The 19304-nt window shown below is 50.1% G+C and overlaps 3 protein-coding genes across 3 annotated transcripts in view; 1 reads left to right on the top strand and 2 right to left on the bottom strand.

Moving 5' to 3' along the window:
* STARD9 (StAR related lipid transfer domain containing 9) overlaps positions 1-788 on the top strand; it is a 114503-nt gene extending 113715 nt beyond the window's left edge. The window contains exon 34 of the mRNA XM_052646398.1: positions 58-788. Coding sequence (XP_052502358.1) covers positions 58-159 — 102 coding nt within the window. The 3' untranslated portion in view covers positions 160-788. The remainder of the gene's footprint in view (positions 1-57) is intronic.
* Positions 789-3392: 2604 nt separating this feature from the next.
* CDAN1 (codanin 1) lies at positions 3393-16062 on the bottom strand. Its single transcript, XM_052646403.1, has 28 exons — positions 15973-16062; positions 15251-15738; positions 14843-15046; positions 14477-14646; positions 14246-14359; positions 14085-14163; positions 13552-13672; positions 13264-13373; positions 12710-12799; positions 11717-11792; positions 11045-11250; positions 10622-10742; positions 10348-10494; positions 10083-10249; positions 9597-9684; positions 9258-9347; positions 9019-9073; positions 8674-8807; positions 8487-8590; positions 8068-8226; positions 7653-7716; positions 7406-7484; positions 7074-7222; positions 5799-5906; positions 5606-5669; positions 5264-5445; positions 4901-5008; positions 3393-4170 (listed from the first exon to the last, which is right to left on the bottom strand). The coding sequence occupies exons 1-28, from the start codon at positions 16060-16062 to the stop codon at positions 4045-4047; spliced, it is 3693 nt and encodes a 1230-aa protein (XP_052502363.1). The 3' UTR covers positions 3393-4044.
* Positions 16063-17501: 1439 nt separating this feature from the next.
* TTBK2 (tau tubulin kinase 2) overlaps positions 17502-19304 on the bottom strand; it is a 127957-nt gene continuing 126154 nt past the window's right edge. Inside the window, exon 16 of the mRNA XM_052646402.1 lies at positions 17502-17774. The gene's annotated coding sequence lies outside the window, so the exon portion shown is untranslated. The remainder of the gene's footprint in view (positions 17775-19304) is intronic.

Below are 19304 nucleotides of genomic sequence, written 5' to 3' on the forward strand. Positions count from 1 at the left end.
TCCCATCACCGCAGCTACTTATGCATCTTTAACTCTTCCCTCTCTGGTTTATTTCAGGTAGAACTTGGTGCTCCAGGATTCCCGCCTCAACTTCTAAGCTCCTTCATCAAACAGCAGCCACTGGTTATAGCCAGACTTGCTTCCTTCCTTGGTAGTTAGCATCTCACAGTCAAGATGGCACTCCAGGATGCCCCAGAGATGCTGGGGCGGTTCTTGTTACTCTCTGTATCCTGATGCAAGAAGAGCCAAGGCTCCCTGCTGTGGCCGACTGAGCAAGACGGCATTCCGCCCCGAAGTTCCAGAGAAACCTGGTCGGCACTTGGTCACAGCTGGCATCTCTGCAGAGCAAGGGGGCTTGAGTTTCTGGCTCTGGCCGTCCAGCGTGAATGAAGCTCAACTCACCTTTTTGGATTTCTCACCTTTTTTCCTGTCTGTCTCTGGGACCCTATGGCATATAGGCTACTCAAGGATCAGGACTGGGTACAGCCAGTAGAGCTGGGAAATGGCAGTGCTCTGACATGGTGCTTACTGAGTTTGGTGCAGCCCTTGGGCTGGTGGAGAAGCAAGCTGCTGTCGGCCAGCACTCAGAATCTGCCTCCAGCATTCAGCTCCACTGTGGGATGGAGTGTTAGGAAATACCAAAACAGAAAATGGTTTAAAAAAACATCTACACAAACCAGAACGATGATGTAGAATTGTTTCTCCTCCTTGAATCTTTACAAATTGCTTTATTATTAATTTTTGCCTTGCCCCCACCCCCTTCCTTTCCCTCACAGGAGAGGACGTTCATTTGGGTCTTGGCCCGTTAGGAGTACTGACCAGTGCTGTGTTATGGAGCCGCCACTCCAGAGCTCAGCAAAATGAGAAAAACCACTGTAGAAGTCGGCTGGATAGATTTGGGGTCAGAGTGGGGCCCCAGACCCTTGAGGAAGACTGGGGATGGGGCTTGGGCATCTCTCATTTCAGAGATGAAAAACTGTCTTTTGAAGACGGATGATAATGGATTTCCTGGAGGAGGTGAGTGATTTGTTAGGAGGAAGCTCAGTTCCGTTCCTTACCTCACTCAAAGGCTTGGTTCCAGCCCTCAGGCTCTTGAGCATTCCACGCACTGCTGTAGCCCCTTCTGTTCTAGGGTGGGATGGAGACTGGGTTCAGTTTTCTGACTGAACTTGAGCTTTTATTCTGTATGGTTACTTGAAAGTGGTAGGGGTGGGAGAGGTTCTTGGCTTCAGTTCTGGTGACCAGAATCTTTGGTAGAAGAGGGTGACCATATGGGGATTGAGATGATGTGGTAAAAAGGTAAATTTCTGCATAGTCCAGCAGAGATTTATTTTCCTGAAAGTATTTGCAGGATTTTTTTCCCCTCTTACCTCAAATTAAGTTATTTATATATTATTGAAGGTTTTTTTTAATTGCTTTTAAACTTATTTTTCTGGTTAATATTTTGGTAACACTTGATATATTTAACAGCCTATTTATGTACTCCCATATCTTTTCATATGATTAAGACCACTGATTGAAAAGTTCAGAACACTTGCAAATTAAAAGTCCAGTGTGTACTTTTATTCAGTGAAGACGACCCTGGGATAGCCTAAGTGTGTCATTTGAGCTCAGAATTCAGTGTCGATTATGATGGCAGTAACTGTTCATGGCCCAGTTTCAAGCTATATAGTTTACACATATATAGTTTCCTATGAGCTCAGCACTGATTTGTATATAAAGAGCAACCAGATTAGTTTCCCAGCTATTGCCAGCTGTAGTCCAGGTATGAACAAGAGGGACGATTCTAGAATAGTCACTGGCACACCCAGTGGTAACCACAGAGCCCTGGAAGGAAGCTCTTTAGCAGGTATGTACCACTGGAGCTTCTGAGACAGAGCCAGTGGGAATCTGAACATGTGGGCAGGCAGCCCTGAGGAGACCATGTCCCCTGAACTAGAGAAGCCACAGCCAGGCATGTGAGTCAGCAAATCCAAGAACATTAGCTGATGCTGGTGTTAAGATATCTGGTTCTCAGACATCATTGTGCATTAGAATCACGGAAAGGATTTGTGACACCCCAGGCTGGCCCCCACTCAAGTTTCTGATTTAAAGGCCTGGAGGGGCCTACATATTTGTATTTCTAGGAAGTCTCAGGTGATTGTGAGGCTGCTGGTCTGGAGACCACGCTTTGAAAACCACTGTTTTAGATAACTAGTAGAAAGCAGGCATATGGAAAAGAATCTAAATACCAATGAGTTCACTAGTTCATTAGCTGCCTGTCTCTAATTCCTTTCTTATTGCCTACCTAAAGTACGCCTTTAAGGTTCACACAGACCAGCGTTGTTTCCTGAATTGGGCCTGTTGCTGTTTAGCTGAGTAGCCTTTAACTCAGCATCTTCCAGTGCTCCAGGCTTTTCCTCCCTGCTTTCTTGTCTATCTCACCTCATATGGAGCTGAGTGTCTGAAGTAGCTGCTTACCTTGGGACTCAGCTTCCTGGAGCAGTGCTTTCGTTGAGCCATACCTGATGGGTGCAGAAAGATAAGACATTTCTTAAAACTTTTTTGGTTCCCAAGTAGTCAGAACTTTCAGAATTTCCTATAGTATGTTAGATTCAAAGGACAGATGAAGAAAAAGGGTTCAGATGCAGAAACTTATTGACTCGGATGAGCTGAGGGGAAGGGCGGGTCACAGCCTGACTACGCAGAAGTGTGACTAGAGTGGTATGGGAGACATTCTCATTTTTACCCTTCTGTGCTGACAGGACCTACTGTAATGGCACACAGCAGACCTCTTTAGGCCCAGAGCCTCTTACCTAGGTAGCTTCCTTGGGTTGGAGACCTCTTTGACAGCTGAGAACTTATCCTAAGAAATACACACACATGCACAGATTTTGTGTCACTTCAAGAGGGTTCACTGAGTACCCTTCTTTCCCTGGCAGAGACTGAATCTCTCTGCACACACTGCCAAAGTAGAAAAACCATGAATTTTACAGGAATGAATTTAATGCACATTATCAAAGTAGTGCTTTCTTAGAATCAGTGCACCATTTATAGACTTTTAGAATGCTTCCGTTCTGAGTCAACTCAAACATCCCCAACTCCCGCCGCCCCACAGAAACAAGCATCCTAAGGGCTGGTGAGTAGCAATTTCACACATCCTAAACCTTTAAAGGGAGCTGCACAGAAGTCAATACTGTTGGCAGTGAATTAATAAGGGCCCCAGGCTCTCTGGCTTGCAGGGCCCACATACGGGAACATTCAGTGTCTGCTGAGTGGCCAAGCTACTAGACAGCTCTACCCTGTCAGTACCCACCTCCAAGCCCACCTGAGACTTCGCAGCCTTCTACAGGGACGAATAAGGTGAAAATAACTAGACAAGAAGCCCTTAGTAAAGAAAACAGTTTATTTTAAAAAGCTCTAGTGTTCTGCCCGTGCTTGGCCCCTGGATGGAGCTAGAGTCAAAAGTTACTACCTGCACGGGACTGAAGGCAGGCAGGGTGCAAGGTGAAAGGCAGGTTTCTGTCGGGCGAGCCCCACATCTGTTGTACATTTTTAAGGAGATGGCAGTCCAGCTCCTGGTGGTAAGAAAACGTAGACTCCCAAGATTCATGTTTAACTTTACTCACAAGTTAAGTAGAAGTCAGTTGCCTTTGTCATGATTTTCCAAACCACAAAGCTTTAAGAGATACTGGGGTAGCAGCAAGTGGGGCTCGAATCTTCTGTCAACAAGTCCCCATGGGTCATTTCACTTAGTATCCAAGTAATAAAGCCAACTCTTCTTCTCCGGGACTGGAGTCTCTAGGTTTTTCCACCATAATCCTGAATCCAGTGACCCCTCCTTCTTCCTCTTGGACTTGGGATGGTGAGCCGTCCGTGGGATGCCAGGCAGCCACACTCTTGCTTCATATGTGAGCAGGAAACCTGATGACAGACTGAGCTACTTCCACAGCAGCACGGGTCACAGTGGGCACTTGGGATGGCTCTGGGGCCGCCTCCTGAGGCACAGTCAGGCTGGGTTCCAGCGCTCTGGTGAGATGCCTAAAGTAGGGACACTTTCCAGCCCTAGCTCTGGGCCAGCACAGTTCCCCTGTTTGGCTGTACCAGTTCACAAGCTCTTAGCTGGTGTTCTGGCACATGGGGCTCAGCTAAAAACAGGTTGAACAGTGTTGCTAATTCTTCAGAGAAATCCTGGAATAAGCAGAAAGGTGACTGAAAAAGCAGGCACATAATTCTAAATTAATCAATCCCAAATATGAAGCCCTAGCTAAGCAGTGAGTAGACAACCTAGGTATTTTATTTTTTCCCAACTGCTTTCTACATGGAAATGGACTTGTCCTGTTAGTACTCTAGGATGCTCAAGTCCAACCGGGCGAGCCTCTATTGGGAGGCTCTAATGAGTACTTCATATGCACATTATTTCATCTTGAAAAACCCCATAAGGTCTAAGTTATTCCCATTTTATGTAGAAACTACTTTGCCCTAAATCACATTAAGGACTGATTAAGCTTAAAATCCAGGTTATCCTGATTATAAACACCCACAGTTGGGAATTCCCTAGCAATCCAGTGGTTAGGACTCCACAGTTTCACTGGATTGAACCCTGACCCTGCAAGACAAGCAGTGTGGCCAGAAACAATCCCACCATCAGAGGGGTTTGCCAGAGCTATGCCATGCTTTCTCACTATCTGCCATCTTCCCTTCCTCCATGGACACAGTCATTCATATAACAGCTACTTAAATGTGAAGGAGGTGCCCCAGAGCAGCCATTTCATTTCAGGGTGGTCCTCAAGACATCTGACAATATTCGCTGAGCTTTGGAAGATTCTCAGGATGCCAGGCCCTATCACCTGCCCCCCTTTCAGGATAAAAGGGACATGACACCTATTCTCTCTCCAGATAGAATATGAAGACTTCTTACCCCTGGCCACTGGGTCTCATGGAGGCTGCCCAGGCAAGCCTCTATCTCCATCCGTCTCATTAGACCTTTCTCTACCAGCTCCCGGAGCAAGAAGAGCAGCAGGTCCCACTGCAATACACATGGAGAAAGAGCTCAGGGGGCTAAGAGGACTGCACAGCAAGCCTGATAAAGAGGACAGAGCTGCTGAGAGAGGAGGGGAGATGAGACTGAGGAGTCTCTCTCAGTGTACAGGAGAAAATAAGCACAGCCCCAGAAAAGGGGACTAAAGCAGCTAATAACATTAGGGGCAGTGGGTGTAAAAGATGACTGCAGAGCCTTCTAAGGAGCCTGCCCGCCAGCCCCCACCCACCTCCTCCGGCTCACCTCCCTCGGCCGAGTGTCTGCCAGAAGCGCCACGTTTCTTGGCCTCAGCAGCAGCTGCAGTGGAACTGGCACCTGAAAGTCATCCTTCCACAGGGAGAGCAGCATGAGCAGGAGCCTTCGAGCCTGCCCCCTCTCCAGCTGGTGCTGTGCCGGAGGCCCCAGGATGGGAATTTGATCTGCAACTGTGGAAAGAGAAAAGCCAAGCTTTAAGAAGTGGAGGCAGGGTCATGTGTCCCTGGGAGGAAGAAGAGCAGAAAAAATTTGTTTTCTAATCTTGCTTGTACCCAACCCAGAGAACTGGGGGATCTGGCAACAGAGGGCTGTGATAAAAAGGAGCCATACCAAGGAGGGACGCTAACTCCACAGAGCACTTTGCCAGATGCTGCTCAGCCGGTGGGCACAGGAACTGGGGGGGGAAAAACAGGAGACCCTGGACATTAGCACCATAATTCAAGCAGCAGCCCTGGGCCAGTGCAGCTCTGATTACCAGGCACCAGACAAGGATACGGAAGCAGAGCATCATGCCACGTCTCACCTGGCGGCACCGCAGCATCTGGCCCAGCTGGCCTAGGAGCTGCTCCAGATACTCGGGGGCAACTCCCTCCTCAGGGTCCCGGGGCCCCACAGCCAAGGAGAGCACGTCCTGCAGAGAGGAAGGGTGGACGCAGAGTAAGGCTTCAGGCCAGGCCAGGGCCAAGGAGGCCACAGAGAATGTGGCTTGGGATGGGGATCAGCCAGTGGAGAGAGGCAGAAAGGAAGACAGGGCTCTAGGGTGAAGTGATGGGCCAAGGTGCCCTTAGACTTGGGACTTGGGCAGGGCAGGGCAGGACAGCACAGCTGGGAGAAGCAACCAAGTGGACAGAGGGAACAGATGGAATTGGTAAGCCAAGGGGCAGTGTGCTGCCAGAGAGCTCGAGATGCCGTACCAAGCCAGTTCTGAAAGCATTTATGTCCTATCACGTACATGCGGTATTTTCTGTCCCTCATGATTCTCCGTTCATTTTCTCAGGAGAGTCGAGGCCTCAGGACAGAAATCATCTGTGTATTGAAAACCAGTAGCTAACGGCTGCTGAGAGTTTCCTTCTCCGTCTTATATACTCTCGAACTTGAGTCAGTCCTCTTTTGTCCCTAGTTTCAATCTTTATTACAACACTACTACCCCAGATCTGGGCCAGTTACTAGTTTAGGTCCCTGCCCCAACCACTCCAATTCTGTGGCAGAGCATGAAAACAGCTCCAGACAACTTGTAAATGAATGAATGTGGCCATGTGCCAATAAAATTTTATTTACAAAAACAAGCAGCAGGTTGGCTTTGGCCCACAAATTGTTCACTGATTCCTGTTCTAGACAGTATAAATTCTTTTTATCAAATTAAGAGCACTGACAGATTATTCTTACTGCCTGTAACCAAACAAGCATCGTCTCCCACATAGGAGAGTGTTTCTGAAATACTGTCCCAATACTGGGGATGACTGTTCCTTAGAACTTTCCTACTGCACTAGATAGCCATTCCCTACTCCACTCCTGACATCATCTATGTACCATGTACTCAGTCAACAATTTTCACATCTACCCTCTTCCCTTTCACCCTTTTGGGTGATTCAAGTACAAAAGTCAGAGAAAAGCAATTACTAAAACCATTCAATTCCATTTAGCCCTGCCTAACTCCATTCAGTTAACAAAATGGAAACTAGCTGGACAACACAGAAAGCTGCTACACAAATACTGGAGCTGAGGAAGAAAGAAGGGCAACTAGGAAAAGAGCAGGGAGCAGGAGGAGGGGAGCCGAAGGGAGTAGGGAGCTGTGTACTTTTATCTCGGAGATGAGGTGGGAGGGGAGGGGAGCATGGTGCTCACAGGCACGGGAGCAGCCCCTCCGCTCCCCCCGGGCAGCTGGCTCAGGACCCTGGGCGCGAAGCGTGCGACTCACGGCCGCTTTCACCTCCCTTCTGATCAGTGCTGCAAGTCAGAGGGAGGACAGAGAAGGGTCACCAAAGCAGCCCTGCATAGGCTCACCATGCCAACCCCTGCCCTTCCCTGTTGCCAACTGGCCCTGAGTCCTGTCTTCCCCCAAGTGGCCTCCAACTTCCTGCCAGTCCACTCGAAAAACTTGGTCAGTCACTCCCCTTCCCTGGACCTTACCTGTGATGTTGGCTGACAACCATGCACAGGCTTTCTCTGTTGCAAGGCTCACAGCAATGTTCTCAGCACTGCTTAGAACCTGTGACACAGAAGTAGTTTTGAGTCAGGGGCAAGTTAGGACAACAGGTGAATGCCCAAGTCCAGGACTGGCCTGCCCACCACCTCATGTGCATGTTGACACACACAGCCCCACAGCACTCCTCTCCCACCAGCCCAGCCCACCACCCCAGGATTACTTCCTACGTACGGCTGCCGGAGTCTCCTCAGGAAGCAATGCCCTCACGGCACCTGGGCTCTTCTTTTGGCAGAACCTGAAAGGAGACAGAGGTCAGTGATGTCTTGAGACATCAGCTGGGTCCCTGAGTGCACCAACCCCCTGAGCTGGGAGAGCTCTGCCACAGGGGAGGGCATGCTCAGCTCTCTGGCCCAGATGCCAGGAGATTGGATACCCAACCAACCACATGCCTTTCCAATTCGACTCTAAACTTGGGTCCTTAAGCCTCTAAAAACCAAGATAAGAGCCTACAAGGCAGGCAAAAATAGAATGACAAAAGCAGGGTGGGAGAAGACACGGAATAAACAATATAAGAAAAAAAAGGACAGGAAAGGAAAGGCTAAGAGAAGAGTGGTGATGAGAGGATCCCAACAGACTGGCATCTTACTCCCGCCCCTGGGTCAGCGCCTGGGCCCCGTGAGGGCACAGCTGGGAACACAAGATCTCCAACAGCTGGGCTGGATCGCCTCCTTCCTGCCCCTGTGTCACCAGCTGCTCTTGAAGAAGCGACTCTGCCTGGCACACCAGCTCTGCCACCAGTGTGGCCCTGCAGCAGGAACAGCAAGATTTTGAGGTAGTTGGAAAGGCTGAATTGGAAAGGGGCTGCAAATTCAAGCAAACCAGGTCAGAACTAACTTGAAAGAATATTAGCCATTTCAGCCTTCCCCATCCCACTGGGCCCCTGTCCCCACCCCTCAGCTGACTTTCCTCAGTTTGGCAACAAGGTGTTAAAAGGAGGAAAAGGATAAGGAAATGAGCCTGGGGCCTCCAACACCTTCATTCCCAACCCCCTCAACTCAGACTCACTTGATATGCTTGACACAGTTAGAGCCAATTCTCTCTGCCACGAACTCCACGGTCCTGCGCAGGGAGGGTGGCTGGTTGTGGAAAAAGGCCTGGGCCAGCTGTGCCTGTGGGGAGGAGGGAGCAGTGCAGGGAAGGGCTCCCTTTCCCTTACCCATGAGGTGGCCCCTGCTTCCACCCTGCCCCTTACCTGCAGCCCCTGTGTGGTCTGGGGAGGCTGGGCTCCCAGGCCCGTGGTGGTGGTGGGGGTGATTTTCCTGACGAGGCCCCCACTCCTTCCACTGCTGCCTGACACCCATGAAGCGAGCAGTTTGCGGAGCTCTCCTGCATCAGAGAAGCCCAAGTGCTTAGTTCCGGAACTGTCCCACCCTCCCAAGCATCCAGACTAAGCATTTGTGGAATAGACAGAACGAGGCATCAGGGAGCGCCTCAGCACAAAACAAAGTACGAGGGCGCTGGGCCCATGGGATGCATTTTGGGTGCTCATGAAGGGGCAGGCCAAGGACCAAGGACCCTTGGGGAAGAATATCCTCACCAATATAAGGGCAGCAGGTGTAGAGCAGCTGCTGGTCCACCACGGGCGTGCTGTCCTGCGGGAGAGAGCAGGTCGGTTTGGGGAAGGGAAGCTTCCCTTCCTCCCAGAAAGGGGGCGGTCGGGTTAGTCACGTGAGGCCTCGGCCTCTATTCTGGCTTGTGTGTCTGGGCCCGCCGACAGGCAGGCTGCCTCCTTTACTCTTGTGGTTCCCATGGCTCTGGCTGGACCCCAATACTTACCAAGCCACGCTCTGAGGCTACTGTGTCCACCTCCAAGACATCCAACTGACCCTCTTCCAGAAAGAATAGGTCCTCAGGGACTGTGGGGATCTGGCAAGAGATTAGGGGAGTGCCAGCCAGCACTTGAGGGATTCATCACACCTCCAACTTCATGGTTCCAGGGTTTAGACAACCAGGTTCAAAGCCACCTTCCTCTATGGCAACCCCATCCTTCCTCCTCTGAGCCTTTAGCGTCTGGTGCTGCTCTCTGTCAGAGTCCTACACTTTCCCTTTGCCCATTTCCAGCCACAGAAGTCATACCCCGCCCCTTTCCCCAACCTGGACCCTCATTCCACCAACCTGGAAAAGCCAGCCTAGGACAGCAAGCAGCAACAGCTTGTTCAGGAAACACATCTCCCCTTCACTTTCCTTTGACAAGACCAAGCTCCTAAAAGGTAAATGAGGGTGTGAGTGGAATCTGTGCAATGAAAGAAACAGAATGGAGTTAAAAAAAAAAGAAAAAGAAAAGCTATCACTGGGAAGGTGATTCTCAAAAGGAGACCTAAAAGGGACTGCTGTTGTGTAGGCAACCATGTCTCATCACCTCTCCCAGATCTGTACTCACTCTTAGCTGGGCCACAGTAGGAACAGAAAAGGGCCAATCAAAGTGCAAATAACTGCCCACTGTCTGTCCTTGTGGATCAAGGCCTGGCCTTTCCCCTGAGGGTCAGCTATAGCTATGAAGCACACAGGAAGCACAAGCTGCTTGGCCCTCTTCAAAAAGCAGCAGTCTCAGCAACATTCTCCCTGCACCTTTTTCTCAAGCCTTGCCCTCTCTTGACTCACCGATGCAGGTGCAGCAGGAGAGTGAAGATGCTGCGGTAATAGTCCAGCATGGGGACAATGTGGTCAGCAAGAGAAAGGAACTCCACCAGCCAGGGCACTGTGAGCACTGCTCGGCGTGCCCGCAGCCCCTGCTGCAGCAGAGCTCGCACGTCCAGGACTGGGGGCACCTGGGAGGGCCAGGGTCAGTCAGGGGCTGGGGAAAGCCTTCTAACGCCATTGCCGTGCAGCTCCTCCCGGCTCCCTCCTTACCAGCGCCCCCATTCACCTGGCTCCTCAGGGACAGAATGGAGTCCTGGAGCTCACGGGTCGGGGGTGGTTCAGGCCCACGGTATGGCAGGAAAGCGACAAAGCCCAAGAATTTGGCCAGAAGCCTTAGGCTGAGCAGCACCACAGCAAACTGCCTCCGTTCACCCTGCAGGCCATCAAGAAGTAAGAGGTCCTAAGCATTAGGCTTCTAGAACAAAACCACATCTGTTACAGACTTCTTGAAAATATCCTTTCCCCTCTAAAGCAGAGCCTCCTTTCTTCTGCTTTCTAACCTGCCAGTCCACGTCTGACTCCCCATCCTCGTCACTAGGCTCAGGCTGAGGAAGGGCGAGGCTGTTGAGTTCTCGGATCTTCAAACTCAGACTATCCATGAGATGCTGATTAAACTGGAAGCTATGAAGGGAAGGGGGAAAAAAGGTACTGGAAGAGGTGCAGGAAGGATAATAGAGGTGGTGTTCCAGACAGAAAGGCTCAGTAGGGCAGACACAGGAGGTCAAGGAACAAGGAGTTTACCTTCGTAGGTGAGAGAGTGAGAAGGGAAATGGAAGCAGGAAGTGTGGGTTAGAAGGAGGCTGGGCATCCCCCAGTCCCACCCGCTGACATTCCAGGCCAAGAAGAGCAAACTCTTGCCCTTCTGGGAACACAAACCTCTTCGGGCCTCTGCCCCCACTCTCGGCAAGACAGGGGACCTTTACCTGCTGGCACTCAAGATGAAGTCCCTGAAGAAGCCCTGACAGCCTGGGAAGGTAGGGGGTGGGCAGGGGCCCCCACTGCTCTGAGGGGCCACAAGCCGTTCCTGTAGGCGCCGCAACCGCCCCAGCTTGTCAGCTCCAAGCATATTTAACACATCCGGAGCCTCACCCAAGACAGTGCCCCCAGCACCACCAGGACTCTGACACATCTGGGGCAGGGGGAGGAGGAGAGAAATTGATAAACCAGTGAGTTTTTCTGGAAAGAAGGGGTGAAGAAAATGAGGAGGAAGCAGTGAACAATACGGGATGCCCACCCTATATTGTGTGCCATAGATATATTTTTTGAGGTCTGTGTTATATTCTTATTTTTACAGGTGAAGAAACTGAAATTTTAAGATTCAACATCTGCATAGGGTCACGAGGATTTGAAACCAGACCTAACCTTGCACTCTTTCTACCACACCACAAAGCACGGGCAAGAAAGCAGGGAGGGACTGAAGGAGGGCCAGGAGAGCTGGGTGTGTGCAGGGGCCCACGGAGGAAGAGCAGAACTCTTGTTTACTCTTCAGCCAAGGACCTGCCTGTTCTCCTGTCCTGTCCCAAAGTGCCAGCCATTCCTTGGCACCTATAATACATACTGTCCACTGGAGACAGACCTCCTGCTGGAGCAATTACCTGGAGAAGTTGTTTCTGGAAAAGTCGAACAAAATGGCTGTGGCTGCAGGCCGCAGAGAGTTGACCCATCATGGCTCTGAGGAATAAGAGGCAGGGATGGAGTGTGATGGGAGGAAGAGGGGGAGAAAGATCTGAGAGAACAAGCCAATCCTTGAGACTTTCAGCCCTCTACCAGGGGCTTAAGCAGCCTTCTACCAGAGCTGGCTGGCACAAGGATATGGGAAAAGGTAAAGGATACTTTCCTTAGCACCAAGATCCCTCAAGGCTAGAGAGACACTTACTGAAACTGTCAGTCGCTCAGTCATGTCCGACTCTTTGCCACCCCATGAGCTGTAGCCTGCCAGGCTCCTCTGTCCATTGGGATCTCCCAGGCAAGAATACTGGAATGGGTTGCCATTTCCTTCTCCAGGGGATCTTCCTGACCCCGAGACAGAATCTGGGTCTCCTGCATTGCAGGCAGGTTCTTTACCATCTGAGCCCCCAGGGAAGCCCTTAACCTTACACTTAACCAAACATGAAATGAGACCACCCTTCTCCTCTTCAGTCTACACTGACTGCCAGTAAGCTTCATGACCAACATGGATGGGAGATCACCAGACAAGAGGATATTCTTTCTGTATCCTAGTTATCCAGCTACACAAAGTTATCTTGTATTGTCAGATTAGATGATGGAGAAAATAGAGGTTGGAAAGGGTCTAAGCCAGTGACAGGCAAAAACTCACACAACCTGGAATAAGTGTTCCACTTTATCAATCATTTGCAATCACAGAGCAAGTATAAATGATTTCTGAGTAGAAGGAGTTGGAGAAATAAATCCCTTTTGAGTAGAGGCAGAGGTGGCAGTAACTAAGAGATTAAGGAAGACAGAAAACAGCTTTGCGCTAGAAGGAGTTCGGGGTGGGGAGAGAAGCCTTTCTCTAATCAGTTACCCAAACACCACTAAGTTGCTCACTGCTGGAAGCAGGAAAAAGTGATCAGTGTATGAGCACATACCTGATTCTGCTGCCCAAGCCCTTCTCAAAATCCCAGCCAGGCTCCTCATGGCGATCTTCCCACTCTCGAAGTACCTCGTAAAACACATCCCTGGCAGACACATAAGATGTCTGATCAACTGAAGCACAGTTGGCTTAACTCATTCTCAGGAGTGCCTTCTCTAGCTCAGAACTGTAGACAGGACCATTCACAGCTCCATTGCTTATCCTCTCCAAGGTTCTCTATGTGATAATCCCACAGACCTGACAGCAGTACACCACATGCTTCACTTGCTTCTGTGGGCAGTTAAGGCTAATCTGGCACTCTCATCTGAGAACCCTGTGGCCAAAGTCATTACACCTGCGAGAAAGCTGCTATTGTCAGAGGTGCGAGTCCATGGGTGTGAAAGAGAATGAGGCTAAGTGGCCCTTAAGATGTTTGCTAGGAAGGGCCTGGTGGTGCTAAACTACATCCGTTAGTGCCAAACACCTAGTTTCTATGAAAACAACATAGGCTGCCTATCCCGGAGAAAATGCTGCTTCATCCCCTCCCCCAGAGTCCCCTTTTCTTATCACCTCTGTTTTTTGAAAGTATGAAAGGCTCGGTCACTGGAGAAGTTAGCACGATTGTCAGTTTCTGGCTGAAAGGAGACAGCTTGAGCAGAAGGTGGCATCGCCAGAGAGACCTAAAACAGTGACATTAGGGACTGAAAGCAGAGTTCACGCTCAGAAAACTTCATCCCCATATTCTAGTCCAGACTTTTAGGCCACATGACACTACAGTGGTGTGAGCTGGGCCGCCTGGATTATGAGACTGGGAAGGGTCAGATCCAGGCTGGAAGATGTCTAAGATGGGGTCACTACCTTGGCGACAGTGCCCTCATAGGCAGCTCGGAGGCGACCTTGCAGAGCCGGTGAGAAACACAGTAATCGCTCATTCTCAGCCAACAGCTTCAATGTCCCTTTGTCCAGGTGGGAGAGAACGCTACAGGGATAAGAGCACACATGACTGAGAATGGGACAGACTGCAAATAGGCAGCTGGCATCCGCACAGCACACAGTGTGTTACCTGGAGCACAGAGCAGGTACATAAAGAAAAGTCATGCGCCAAGGATTAAAGATGATAAAGGGAAAGGAAACGAGACCCTATGGAGCAGCTAATGATAGCAAAGCAGAAACAGTAAATAAACCCAAAGGTCAGCTACCAAGACTACTGGGGGCAGTTTGATTCTTTCAAGGGCTAAATTCATAGCTTTGACACGAAACTGAAGGGTTACATGTAGGAAAAGGCCTAGGGTCACTACATCTGTGTCAAGCACAAGCATGCCCCCGAAGTAGCCAGAGAATCAAGTGAATAATGTGAATAAGGTTCAAATGCCTCAGCTGGGGAAACTTACTGAAATTGATGTTCCAAAACCTGCACTGCAAAGAAGACACAATCATGGACACTCTGGAACAGAGGGCTTTCCAGGGAATCTAGAAGGACAGTACCAAGCTGTTGGTTAAAAACAATTTCATTTCCAGACATCATTTCTCAAAAAGAGGCTTGTTCACCAACCTACAGCTCCCGGAGTTGGTTCAAGGTCACTGTCTTTGGCAGCCACCATCCTCCGGGCAGTAAGGAGCTGAAGGACGAAGAAAAGCTCCAAGAAGAGGTTTGGTACCAGGTTCTCTGGTTAAAAAGGAAACTCCAGGGTATTGAACGCCAGTCAAAAACAAAGGCTCAGTTCAATTCTTTTACCCTGTAGTTCTACAAGTGTCTTCATTCCAGGGCTCTGTTCTCACTCACCTGCAATGCATGAAGAGTAGACAAGGGCAACCAGCTCCAGACGGTGGCGGGAAGATACTCTGGCAGGGTCAGCGGGTTCAGCTGTGAGGTGTCCTGTCCGGCTGGGGTGAGGAGATCCTGGTTCTAGGGTGGGACAGGCAGGAGTAGGTGACTGCTGCAGCTGCTTAGAGCTACCGGGGAAAGAAAAATGTCATGAGCAGTCAGCATGGCTTCCCCTCCACAGCCACACTCAGGTTCCTTAGAGACATGTCCACAGCCCAGGAAACAGACCCAGGGTTCCCAGGAGACAAATTAATCACAGGGAAAAGCCCTGCAAATCCCACCCCCCAAAGGAAGCTGACATCCCCAGGAGCAGCGAAGCCATACCGCTCCTTCCTGAGCATCTCCCGCTCCTCTTGCAGACTTCTGCACCCTGAGGGAAGCCCATGGCCCCAAGGGCTAGTGTCTAGGACTGAGGGTTGGGAACTGGGAACACAGCTGATTGGGGGTGAGGTGAAGCAAGTCTTGGGCTTGGAAAGTGATCGCTCTTCGCTCACTGGAGTTGGGTTGATCCTGCGGGAAGGCTTGGTCCTGTTGAAGAGCAGTCATAGGTTTTCCTAATTCCCATCTTCCCCCTCCACCATAACATCTAGCACCCCTTGCAAAATGCCCCTCACCACGTAGATATTTCACCCCCTACTTTCTTGTTATTAGCACGCTCTACTACAGAGCACCCAGCCTTAATTTTTTAACTCCCCTAGCAGAGCCATATTTTAGATGAGGGCTAATTCTCACCCTGCAGAGCCGGGGGGAACGGAGCCCACGGGAGGGAACTCCTCCAGGTTGCTGAGGTTTGGCGGATCAGAGCGCGCGAGGCTGGGGCTGCTGGGGCTGCCAGAGCTCCTGGGCCTCCGGCCCCCGGCCCAGGGCAGGCACTCCCCGCTGACCCCCTCCTCCAGGCCCCCGGGGCCGCGGCCTCGCTCGCGGGCCGGCCCCGGGCCCCGCCTCCTGCCCCCACGGCGGGCCGAAGGGGCGTCAGCAGCGGTGGCGCTCGAAGCCTCGATCGGAGGGAAGAGCTGGTTGCGCGCTCCGCGGCCGCCCCGCGGCGGGCCCCCGGATCTCCCTGGCAAGCCTGTCGAGGAGCCCGGGGCCTTGGCGGGGGTTGGGGGGCCCTGCGGGAGGACGCGGCTGCTCTGTTCCCTCAGGAAGTTCAGCAGGAATGGCACGAATTCCTTCCGCAGTGGCAGAAGTGAGCTCAGCGCGGCCGCCTCCCTGGGGTCATCCTGAGGGAGAAGTGGCGAGGGGAGAGAGAGTCAGTCAGCTGCCAGCCCGGGGCCGCGAGCAGCCGAGGCCGCAGGGCGTGCTGAGGGTGGCGGGCGGCCGGGGCAGCGGCCCCTAGTTGGAGCGCACTCGGCCCCGGCTGACAGCCAGGCACTCTAGAGGTATGGGACGGGAGGAGCGGTATCTCCCGCGGGAAGCAGCTTCAGGCCAGGCTGGGGGCGTGTCGGCGCTGTTACCTCCGAACTCTGGGCGCTGCGCGCGATCCACCGCACAGCGGCTGCGACCGACAGCTCCTCTCGCAGCAGCGACTCCAAAACGGCCGCCATCCCGGTCAGGGCGCTCTGAGGCGACTGCGCAGGCGCCGGCGCGCCACGGGCGCCGTGGGAAGGGCGGGGCCGGCGCCGCTGGGCGACCGTTGGGCCGCGGGGCGGAGGGGCAGGGCCAGGGGCGGGACCGGGGCCGCCGCCGCCGACGGCGGGGCTTCCCCGCACTGAGGCTCGACTTGGGCCTTGGCTCAAGGCCTTGGCTGGGTCCGTGGCTCCTGACAAGAGGCCCGGTGGCCCGCCAAGAGCAGCGTACTGCTGTGCTGTCGGTGAAGCCGGGCCCCGGCTGCCCTGGCCCGAGGGTGACCTGCCGGGACTCGGGGACGCGGCGGGGAAGACCAAGGGTCCGGGAGAGCGGCCGGACCGTAAAGGTGAACTATTCTTCGGAGAAGATGCCTAGGTCTTCTACGATAAGCACATTCTTTTCTTTGAAGTTTTCTAGATTCAATCGTCACTACCCTAAAGAAGTTACGATAAAGTTTGCTAAACTTCATTTTGACCTTGCCTTTCTCAAAAGCTGAGTTTTCAGTCCCCTGCCCACTCGTTTTCCAGCACTCACCAACAACTGATCGATCATTTAAGACTTTAAGACGGAGGGGCTTTTTAGGGTCCTCAGCCCACAACCCTTAAAAGTGCCCCAGGCCACCCTGCACACACAATCGCCGTCTTTATTACCCCTTATACGTTACACAAGGTTAATAGTTCAGCTACTTTGCAGTTAATAGGCATACACATGATTAGTTTCTGATAGCTTGTTATTTCTTAATTTTTCTTATTTCAAAAAATACGAGAATCACCTCTTTGGATGTTGCTGCTCACTGGGAACTCAAGAAAGGGACACCGGGCTGAGAAAAACAAACGGCACTAACATTCCAGGCCAAACCAAATCAGGAAGGGTGAAGCAGTGCCCGCGTGAAAGCCTCCTGAGAGGTCCCTTGGTTCAAAGGACAACGAAAAAGAGGGGATGCTGGAAAGCAGAAATCACTCCAGTGATACAGGGACGTTTCCTGCAGAGAAGGGAAAAATACCTCCAACCAGCGATACAATGATGGGTTGAAACAGAGCTTTTAACACTTTCAATTTTATTACATGGGGAACCCTCTCCTCACATCTGTGAACTGTGGTTGTTGTCTGCAGAGGAAAATGAATACCTAGTTTCTCTTCCAGCGCTGCTTTTTCTAGGTCACTTCTGGATGTGGCACTGCATTTATAGAACACTTTCTGCTCCCTGTTGATCTTGTGACCTCCGGTGCATTCAATAACCATTAAATTAGAAAAATATTTCCCACTTCTGAAATCCAAACCATCACACAAATAGAACTAGAGTTTGCATGCGGAATGAATATTTTATTACTAGATTATAAAAATAAAATACAAAATAATTTTAAAACAGAACTTAAAACACTGTACAAAGCTTTAATATGATACAAATGGGAAAATTAAATAAATAATTACACTTTTATGTACAGATGGCCTATACAAAAGCACTCATGTTTCTGCCAATACTCTTATGTCCTTGGTTGCCTGAGCAAAAATGCATAAAGAGGGCTGCTTGGAGGGGAAAGAGATACAATACAATACCTTTGGAGGTATTTCAAAGAGCAGTTTCTCATCACTGATTTCATGAAGAGAAGAAAGGGAGAAAACTATGGAACTGTTAAATTACTCTAACTTGTCTTGCTCGATGAGTGAATTCTTCTGGTTTGTGGTTCCATCTGATTTAAAAGATGCCAATAGTTAGAAACTTTCAAGATTTACATCTAATTCAAAATTAGGTGCTTCTCAACTCTTTTTTCCTAAAAGCTGTAAACTTGTAAGTAAATGACCTAATGACATCAGCACTTGGTTATTTTAGGAAAGGAGTCAGGAGGGGAACCAGGTACTGTGCATGAGAAGTGAGGAAGCGCGAGCCTTTGTCATCCGTTCTTTTCTTTACTCAGTTCACAAGTTCACACAATCCAATTTCAGAGCCCCAGTGGTACATGTTATATTTCCTTTAGCTTCCTCTATTTGTATTTCTGAATTAGTGAACTAATTTATCTAACTGGTGAATAGTTTAGCAAGAAAAAAATCCCAAGGGTTTTCCCTTCCCTGTGTTGATCCCTAAAATATACTCTGGTAGGTTTGTTTATCCCTTGTGGATGAGAAGAACACCCAAGGATGGTGAAGTGCCGTACAGGAACTTTTAAGGATTTGAACTGTATATTTTAAGGGGTGGGGGGAGGAATATATGGCAGGGGTAGTCTATATAAAAATTAGGTTTACCCAGTGTTTTTAACTTCGTGAGTGAACACTTATGTACACAACATGAAACAAACTACTGAAAAGAAACAGAAAATTTCCTATCATTAGTGTGTAAAATTATGTCGGCAAGTTCTATAGTCACATGGGCTCAAAGGTCTGCCTCATGGAATCCTATTCTCTTGGTCAAGGAAACCAGAATCCCTGGCCCAGAGCATCTGAGATATACACTGTGCCCATACTATCACTTCAATTAAAGAGGCAAATCCTGTTAAAGTTTCACAGGGCAATGAAGAAAAATACCTTACTTCCTTTACATGTCTCCTTAAGACCAAGAATCCAGCAAAATCTATGGAAATAATCATCAAATCATTACTGAGTAAAGGTTTTTACTTGGCTCTTTAGTGTTTTAAGATTGTGTATCAGGTCAAGGTGACTTTGATCTTGTCACATACTCTGATTTTCGGATCTGCTAAGGGAAGTAATTAAACATCAAGATTATGTTAGTTTTAAAATTTGGAACAGATAACCACAACTGAACTAGAAAATATACTGATGGGTCAAGAATATAATATAATCATTTCAAGAATTTGAGGTGTGTAGCATCCAGATTTCCCTTTAAATCAATAGGGGGATCCTTGTCCCATTTGCTGGAGTTATCTAAGAACTATAGGAATTCCCCATTTATTGCCTGCAGTTCTCCCTAGCAGTGCTGGCAACAGATTCTGCAGTCTCCTGAGTCTAACTGGCTTAAATTTCTCATGATTCCAGAGAGACAGCCAAACTCTGGAGAATATCCAATGATACGTTTCCACACTGCTCCCACATCTTTGAATTCTATACCAGAGTTCTACTGGATGAAGTGGGACGTCCTAACAACCACCTGGGGTTTCCCATGAACTACTCTTTCTGTATGGTCTGTGGATTAGAACTGCCTCTTGTTCCCATCTCTAAGTTAAGGTCTAAATATGCACCTGTGATTTCTGAACTTGGGTAAATACTGA

The sequence above is a fragment of the Budorcas taxicolor genome, chromosome 10 (assembly GCF_023091745.1).
Source record: "Budorcas taxicolor isolate Tak-1 chromosome 10, Takin1.1, whole genome shotgun sequence".
NCBI classification, from domain to species: domain Eukaryota; kingdom Metazoa; phylum Chordata; class Mammalia; order Artiodactyla; family Bovidae; genus Budorcas; species Budorcas taxicolor.

Excerpts from the sequence above, each read along its gene's own strand:
- CDAN1 (XM_052646403.1), bottom strand. The coding sequence starts at position 16,062 with ATGGCGGCCGTTTTGGAGTCGCTGCTGCGAGAGGAGCTGTCGGTCGCA. Across the intron at positions 15,047-15,250 it reads GTTCCCCCCGGCTCTGCAGG|GACCAAGCCTTCCCGCAGGA; the intron begins GTGAGAATTAGC and ends GCTCTTCAACAG. Across the intron at positions 9,074-9,257 it reads TAGCCTCAGAGCGTGGCTTG|GACAGCACGCCCGTGGTGGA; the intron begins GTAAGTATTGGG and ends TCTCTCCCGCAG.